Genomic DNA, 8,482 nt, shown 5'->3' on the forward strand with positions numbered 1-8,482 from the left:
TGTACAGTGATCATGGAACAATTGCAGGTGAAGCTGCAGCTCTGATGGATGAAAAATAAAGATGGCAACAGCCACTTTTTGGGGAGTTTAGCTCGATTGCCATTTTGTCCCCACTTACCCTAAATATACACTGTCTTTACGGTCACTCTCGATGCAGTATGGAGAGAGGGGTCATATTTAGCGATACAACAGTGGAGGCGGCACTACCGTTCAAAGGCAACAAAACACAGCGCCTAAAGCTCTATGCACATGTGTACATGTTGTGACTAGTTTATTCACCATGCTATGAAATAATAATCCATAGTTGCATGAAACATTATTTCCATAGTAAATCCATACCGGGTCACTTCCTTGTTTGTCTGTGGACAGCGCTTCCACGCATGCGTTATTTGCACATGCGCTGTACACCCGGCAGCGATGTTTACTAAATATTTATTTACCTCAAAAAATTGTTTTTCTGCATTTTGGATTAGTACCCGAGTCACAAGATGTACATAGAGCTTTTTGGCACTTTGTTTTGTTGCCTTTGAACGGCAGTACCGTTCTATCGCTAAATATGACCCCTCTCTCCATACTGCATCGAGAGTGACTGTAAAGACAGTGTATATTGGGGGGATATGGCAATCGAGCTAAACTCCCCAAAAAGTGGCCTATCCCTTTGTAATAACTATGCTAGGGTGTCATGTGAGCTTCTTGTGAGCCTTCAGAACTTGGGGCTGTGGTTCCATGTCGCTGTTCCGACCTCTCGCTGTTCCGACCTCCCCTCTCCCAGCCCCCATGCCTAAACCTAACCTCCCCCAGACCCTAACCCAAAACCTAACCTCTCCCACCCCCACGCCTAAACCTAACCTCCCCCAGACCCTAACCCAAAACCTAACCTCTCCCACCCCCCACGCCTAAACCTAAGGTCGGCATTGCGAGTGGTCGGCATAGCGGGTGGACACCGGGGCTGTCATGTCCCTTTCAGGGACAGCTTCCTGTGAGACTTCAGAACTTGGGGGTGTCATGTCCCTTTCAGGAACACCTTATCTGCCGCTGACAAGTCTTCTGATCTTGTTGGTTCCCCTGTGAAAATTTAAATATCATTAGAATAGCCCTGTGAAAATTTTAATATCATTAGAATAATCAAGGCAATTTCACAAACATACTGGGGTATTACAACCAAAACTAGGCAAACCTAGTGTAGTCCGGCTGTGAACTGAAACATTTGATTCAGGACTTTATATTCACAAATGGTCCCATAACTTACACAAAATCTATGATGCATAGAGCAACATTCTCAGAATTTTGGGCAACACCCTATGCCCTAAAACAGATGCTGTAAAATGTGCCATGGATAATGGATGGAGATGCAATAAATCCAACAGAAAATGCTACAACAGAATCTGTGCCCCTACGCCCCGACTACAATTACAGCTCTATTATGAAACGAATACAACCCTAACACTGCAGGGGAAAAAAGAGCGATACAGGCAGAGAGATACACCAGATATCAGACCAGAACACTAATTGAGCACAGATCGGCTCTTCTCCTTTCAGAGAGAGCCTGGAGATGCAAGGTTAGCCTTCTTCTAATGGCTTTTCGGCAGAGAGGATGATGCCTTGTGGCACATCCCCTCCACCCCTTCATGCTCAGAACGCCCACGAGTTTAGCCTCAGGCAGGAAAATGTTTATCACATCACTGATGACATCACAATCGTGACAGACACCGCCAATTTTAATTAAGATATATCAATATAATATAAGCATGAATTAAGGTCAGGTTACATTCTATACGTTTTACACCCACTTTCAGTGATAGAGAAAACTAGAGAAACTTACTGTTCTTTGTCGCACTGCCTCACATCCTTCAACTTCTGGGCCATGCACTGTCTGATTAGAACCTCACTGGTGTTTGGGAACACAGCTTGCACTTGGTCTGTTGGAACAACAACAAAATACAAATTTACTTCAAGGTAAATTAAATTAAATAACTTAAGTTAACAAACAAAACAAAAAGACAGACCTCTTGACCAGAATATTTATTTTACACTATATTTTAGGCACTGTGTTTTGTTGACTTTGAGCCGCGATCCGCTTGGTCCTGTTTTAGTGCTGTCCATTTAACTACTGCACACCCCGACCCTCCAAACTGCACGGACAGTTGCTGTGAAGACGTGTATATCGATGTTTATTGGGGGCGATATGGAAAATTCGCTAAACTCCCCAAAAAGTGGCCTATCCATTTAAGTTTTTCAACTTATATCATCAAATGATGGTACTAACATGCATTGTCTGTGATCAGATTGCAATCCGATAGTGTGCTTGAAAACATTAGCATACCGTTGTTACAGAGATCACGGGTCCCAGGCTGCTCCGCCGTTTCATGGGGAAGGGGTGGGGTGGTGCTGGTGGAGGCAGCAGTGGCTTCAGGAGACGACAGGAGAGACAGAGGCAGAGGGAAAGACAGTAGAGAGGCAGAGAAGGAGACAGGGATAGAGGTAATTATCACCTGACACTAACATGCATTTTTTTTCTGAGATCAGACTGCAGCGCATCAGAGTCAAAGTAGCAAAAAATAAATATAAAAAAATATAAAAAATAAATAGATAAATGTATTTATTCCAAATCTATTTTTTTGACTAAATAATATTATATAGTATTTGTGTATTTAAATTAATATCCTTGCTTCTTTGTATACCACTATGCTGAGAACATCTGCACTATATTTGCAGAGCCTATTTGAATGTTGTTGTTTTTTAGTCACATTTGCAGGGTTCTCATACCTCCTAAAAATCAAATTCAAATACTTTGCAAGGAATTTCCAGACCCAATTCTCTTAAATTTGAGGGCCGGGCAGAACTTTCAAAATAATGTAATGAGAACCATGTGCTGATTTTGTAAGGACTAAATAAGGACCCTACCGTTGTTGGGAGAGGGGACAGGGTCCCAGTCCGCTCCGGCACTTTGTGGGTGGGGTGGTGGTGGAGACGGCAGTGGCTTCAGGAGACGACGGGAGACACAGGCAGAGAGAGAGAGAGGAAAGAGAGACACAGAGGAGAGAGAGAGGCAGAGACAGGGATAGAGGCCATTGACGCCTGGCGTATTTTCTGTGATCAGATTGCAATCGGATAGTGCTTGACCACATTAACCTGATTTAATTTACACCTGGTAATAATGTATCTCCAGTGTTCACATTGAAATCAGGTAAGCTCCATAGCATAGAGCAGTAGAAAAACTGCAGTGACTGTTGTTGTATGTGGATTGAGAGGATGCATTGCATGTACACTTGTGTTCAATGTGGTCACAATTAGAGATGCAACGGTATGAGTTTTTGATATTGGTATGATAACCTTGAACAAAAATACCACGGTTTCACGGTATCGCGGACCTTTATGTGTTATTGTGAAATCTGGCAACAAAAAAATAGCCTACGTAATTTTTTTTTGCGGTTGAACCAAATGCATTTTATTTTATTTAATCTAATTAACTCATGTAAAATTAAAACACACATGCTTATCTTTTGTCAAATCGGATTGGACACTGGACATAAATGATTGTTTCAATGTTAATGCGCGCACACACACACACACACACACACACACACACTTATTCGTATCCAAAAGTACTATAGGGCAAATATTAGAGATCCAGATATTTTTGAAGAAAGTTGCTGTACAGCACAGTCTATGATAGAACAGACACTGGATGCTTGTGTGTATCCATCCTCACTCTGTCTTGGGGACGTTTAGCCTACACCCTTACTTTCAAGTGGTCAAGCACTACCCGATTGCAATCTGATCACATCTGATCACAGAAAACACATGTTAATGCCAGGTGTAAATGGCCACATAGAGACAGAGGGGGATAGATATGATGGGCACCACTGCTAATTATTTAGCTAAAGCTAGCTACAGCAGGGTTCATACAGACATCACATTACAAGATTACATTTAAAGACTTTCAAGTACTCTTTCAAGCACTTGGTTTGGAAATAGGCTATTTTCAAGGTGCAGTACTTGATCCCCCCCTCAAAATCAAAGCACTTCAAGGAACCCTGTTACAGTGAATAAAACAAGTATAGCTACACATTCACTTACACTATAGGCAGCACACTGCATTAGAGGGGATTTAGAACCACAACCCTTATGATATTAACAGAACTTACCACAATGTATCCAGAGGTTGCACTGCAAGAGAAAAGGAAAATTCAATCTTTAGCAAGCTAACTTTTGACAAAGTCAGGCCTTAACAATAAAAGTAACAAACAGCACTTGCCAGATTATGTTTCCACATATTTTCCTTAGCATGGGAAGCTGCCAGCTAGCTCACGTTTTATTTTCTGTGTGCTGGAGGCATTTTCATGGCACAATTGTGTCAAACAATGCACTGTTAGCAGCATGCAATGCAGACCTTAGCTAACGTTGCACTAATAGACTACTGTTGCTCACGGAGGAAGAAAAAAGCATTGTATCTATGAATGGCAGGCTTACTACATGCTGCATAGCTTACGTTAGCTAACAGCTAGCTAACAGCAATTCCCACACAACTAACATTAAGCTAACTAACGCTAGCGAACTGTGATAACAATACCATGACCTCAACCACGAGTGCTCGTCTTATTTCCTTCAAAGCCCTTCAACCAAACCATGTAACGCTAGGTTAAGCTAACGTGATAGCCTAGCTACTTCAAACCAAGTTATTCTGTGCAGCTGGGGCTAGCATGCAGTAAACGTTAGATGCCCTAAACCAAACCATAGCAGTTGTTTTTTAACATTTGGCACGCAATGCAGACAATATATATAACATGCGCCATGTCGCCATCCAGGCGTTGTTGCTCGCTGAGACAAGAAAACTGCATTTTAATACATGACAGGCCTGACATATGCTACTGTTACAGGTCTCGGGCTGAGATCCCATAAACAGGTAACATCCTGTAAAAACAGGAGAAGGAATGAGACACGGACAAGGTGCTATGTTTACTTGCAGCTCCGCTCATCACAATTTATTTTATATTATTTTTTTATATACAAAATATATCTTTTTTTCTTTCTCTTTGTATTTTGTTTCCATATTTCAATGTTACTGTAACAATTCACATTTTCATCATATCCAAAAATATCATCAAAACAGGCTATAGTCACAATCTTATTCACATTCAAAATAAACAAACATTTTCCATGTTCCATTTCCTGAGTTAAATCAGTGTACTAAGGCATGAATAAATCCTCATTCAGTCTATAAAGTTAGCTAATGTTTCATTTACCACTACATTCCCACATTAGGCTACTAAGAAATGCAGAATCTCTAGGTTTTAACCTCTCATAGTGCAAAGAAATAAACGAAATTAACAGTACTAGCAACTACACATTGCTACTATGGCTGTGCCATTTCAATGAGAACATATGAGCTGACTTACAAAAACGAACTTTTAACAGTGCTTCTAAATTCTAACTAACATCACCACATATTCACTAAAACAGTTGTGTTCCCAAAACAATAATGCTTTACCAAAAACGAAATGTGCTGGAGCTTAAAACCTAAGACCTGTTTGGCTTTTACCATGTTTAGAAAGAAACGTTTACAGCCGGCGCCATTTTGCATCACGTTACAGTACAAACAAAAACGTTTTTCTACTTGTTCACAAAACCATCTAAATGCAGTCATTACACTTGCAAAATCGATCTACTACTTAGTTTACATGTTAAGCAACGTGTATGTGCAGTTGTACAAGTGTTAATACTTTACCAACCTGTAAAAACAGGAGAAGGAATGAGACACGGACAAGGTGCTATGTTTACTTGCAGCTCCGCTCATCACAATGAGGAAGCCAACGAGAGTCCGCTTGTAAAAACAAAGAGGGTCCGTCCGAGAAGCGCACCAAGTCACACTGCCCCCTGTTGGCAACACCGAAAACTCCAAAGTGAATTAAATCACTTACGTTGTATCCGACAATAAAAAAATGGTTCAACCATAAATATGAATAAAAAACTTTATATTAGATTATCAAATTATTAATTTTCAGCTATTGGAGTGGATACAATTAAAATTGAATGAAAAGCTGCATGCTTTTGTTTTATCAGTGCACACATTAAATTCTCACATGTGGAAAATGTTATTCACATGTGAATAAAGCATAATCACATGTGCGATTGCACGTTTCACATGTGACTTTGACACATGTAAAATTATCACATGTGAATTGTCTTTCACATGTGAATAAATCATAATCACATGTGAGATTGCAAGTTTCACATGTGACATTGACACACATAACATTTTCACATGTGGAAAATGTCATTCACATGTGAATAAATCATAATCACATGTGAGATTGCATGTTTCACATGTGACTTTGACACACATAACATTTTCACATGTGGAAAATGTCTTTCACATGTGAATAAATCATAATCACATGTGAGATTGCATGTTTCACATGTGACTTTGACACACATTAAATTCTCACATGTGGAAAATGTTATTCACATGTGAATAAAGCATAATCACATGTGCGATTGCACGTTTCACATGTGACTTTGACACATGTAAAATTATCACATGTGGAAAATGTCTTTCACATGTGAATAAATCATAATCACATGTGAGATTGCAAGTTTCACATGTGACATTGACACACATAACATTTTCACATGTGGAAAATGTCATTCACATGTGAATAAATCATAATCACATGTGAGATTGCATGTTTCACATGTGACTTTGACACACATAAAATTATCACATGTGGAAAATGTCTTTCACATGTGAATAAATCATAATCACATGTGAGATTGTATGTTTCACATGTGACTTTGACACACATTAAATTCTCACATGTGGACAATGTTATTCACATGTGAATAAATCATAATCACATGTCAGATTGCACGTTTCACATGTGACTTTGACACACGTAAAATTATCACATGTGGAAAATGTCTTTCACATGTGAATAAATCATAATCACATGTGAGATTGCAAGTTTCACATGTGACATTGACACACATAACATTTTCACACGTGGAAAATGTCATTCACATGTGAATAAATCATAATCACATGTGAGATTGCATGTTTCACATGTGACTTTGACACACATAAAATTATCAGATGTGGAAAATGTCTTTCACATGTAAATAAATCATAATCACACGTGAGATTGCATGTGTCACATGTGACTTTGACACACATTCAATTCTCACATGTGGAAAATGTTATTCACATGTGAATAAATCATAATCACATGTGAGATTGCACGTTTCACATGTGACTTTGACACACGTAAAATTATCACATGTGGAAAATGTTATTCACATGTGAATAAATCATAATCACATGTGAGATTGCAAGTTTCACATGTGACTTTGACACACATTATACTTTCACATGTGAACGTTTTTATTTCACATGTGAATAAAGCATAATCACATGTGAGATTGCAGGTTTCACATGTGACTTTGACACACATTATATTTTCACATGTGGAATATTTCATTTCACATGTGAGATTGCACGTTTCACATGTGAAAGTGAGTTTTCACATGTGAAATGGAAGATTTCACATGTGAATTACATGTGACTTTTTCGTAAGGGACATGAATGCATGAAGCATGATTGGCTGCAAAGACGTTGTGAGAAGACATGTATAACAGACGTAATATCCATTAGTATATTGATTACAACTAAGTATCACAAAATGATCAAATTATCGTACATTATGGGAATTTTGGCATTACTAGGCATTCCATTCCTAGTCGCTACCTCAGCCGCGCCCGCCCTGCAGCTCGCCGAGCTGGCCCTGCAGCTCGCATACTGGTCTGTTAAAACTTTCAAAATAATGTAATTTAAACAAGTAAATAGCCTTACACGTTGGGTTGGAGGAGAAAAAGGTATTATTTCAACAAACAAAGTCGCAAACATTGTATCAAAATACTCGTGATGTTAAGATTACATATGGAGTGAAACTGTGGCTGTAAAGCATTAGTCAAAATGTTAACGTTACAACGAGGGTTTTATTTTCAAAGAGCTAAAGTGGACGACCTACTTTCATTCTGGCTGACTTGACGCAGTCTATGCGCCTGGGCTGCACTCAAGCATGAGACGCTTTTTTTCTCTCAGCATATTCCGTCAATGTACAGTAATTAACTGTTAAGGAAGTCAAATTTCAGCCTGTGGGAATCACTGCCCAGCAAGCACGGACGGACCCGGACGAATCGAGAGAGCCCAATCGGGGCCAGCTCAAGTCATATCATGACGAGTCAGATCTGGCCCAGATTATCACTGTATCACTATCCAACTAATTTCACTCACCACTGAAATATCCATGAGGATAACTAAATGGTTGGAGTCAATCACGTATTTCTCAGCCTGGGCTATTTGACGCAGTCTATGCGCCTGGGCACTCAAGCATGAGATGCTTTTTTCTCATGCATATTCCGTCAATTAACAGTTAATCGTCAGTTAATTACGTAATTAACTGTTAAAGAAGTCAAACTTCAG

General features: G+C 39.4%; 1 protein-coding gene across 1 annotated transcript; it reads right to left on the reverse strand.

Annotated features, from left to right (window-relative positions):
* Positions 1–857: 857 nt before the first annotated feature.
* Positions 858–4,979, reverse strand: LOC310795684 (uncharacterized protein; the record flags this gene model as incomplete). The annotated part of the gene is made up of 6 exons (XM_083657753.1): positions 858–1,065; positions 1,823–1,919; positions 2,324–2,407; positions 2,905–2,980; positions 4,149–4,170; positions 4,915–4,979. The coding sequence occupies 6 exons, from the start codon at positions 4,977–4,979 to the stop codon at positions 1,026–1,028; spliced, it is 384 nt and encodes a 127-aa protein (XP_083513879.1). The 3' UTR covers positions 858–1,025.
* Positions 4,980–8,482: the final 3,503 nt, after the last annotated feature.

This window comes from Poromitra crassiceps, assembly GCF_964638095.1.
Source record: "Poromitra crassiceps genome assembly, chromosome: 21".
Taxonomy (NCBI): domain Eukaryota; kingdom Metazoa; phylum Chordata; class Actinopteri; order Beryciformes; family Melamphaidae; genus Poromitra; species Poromitra crassiceps.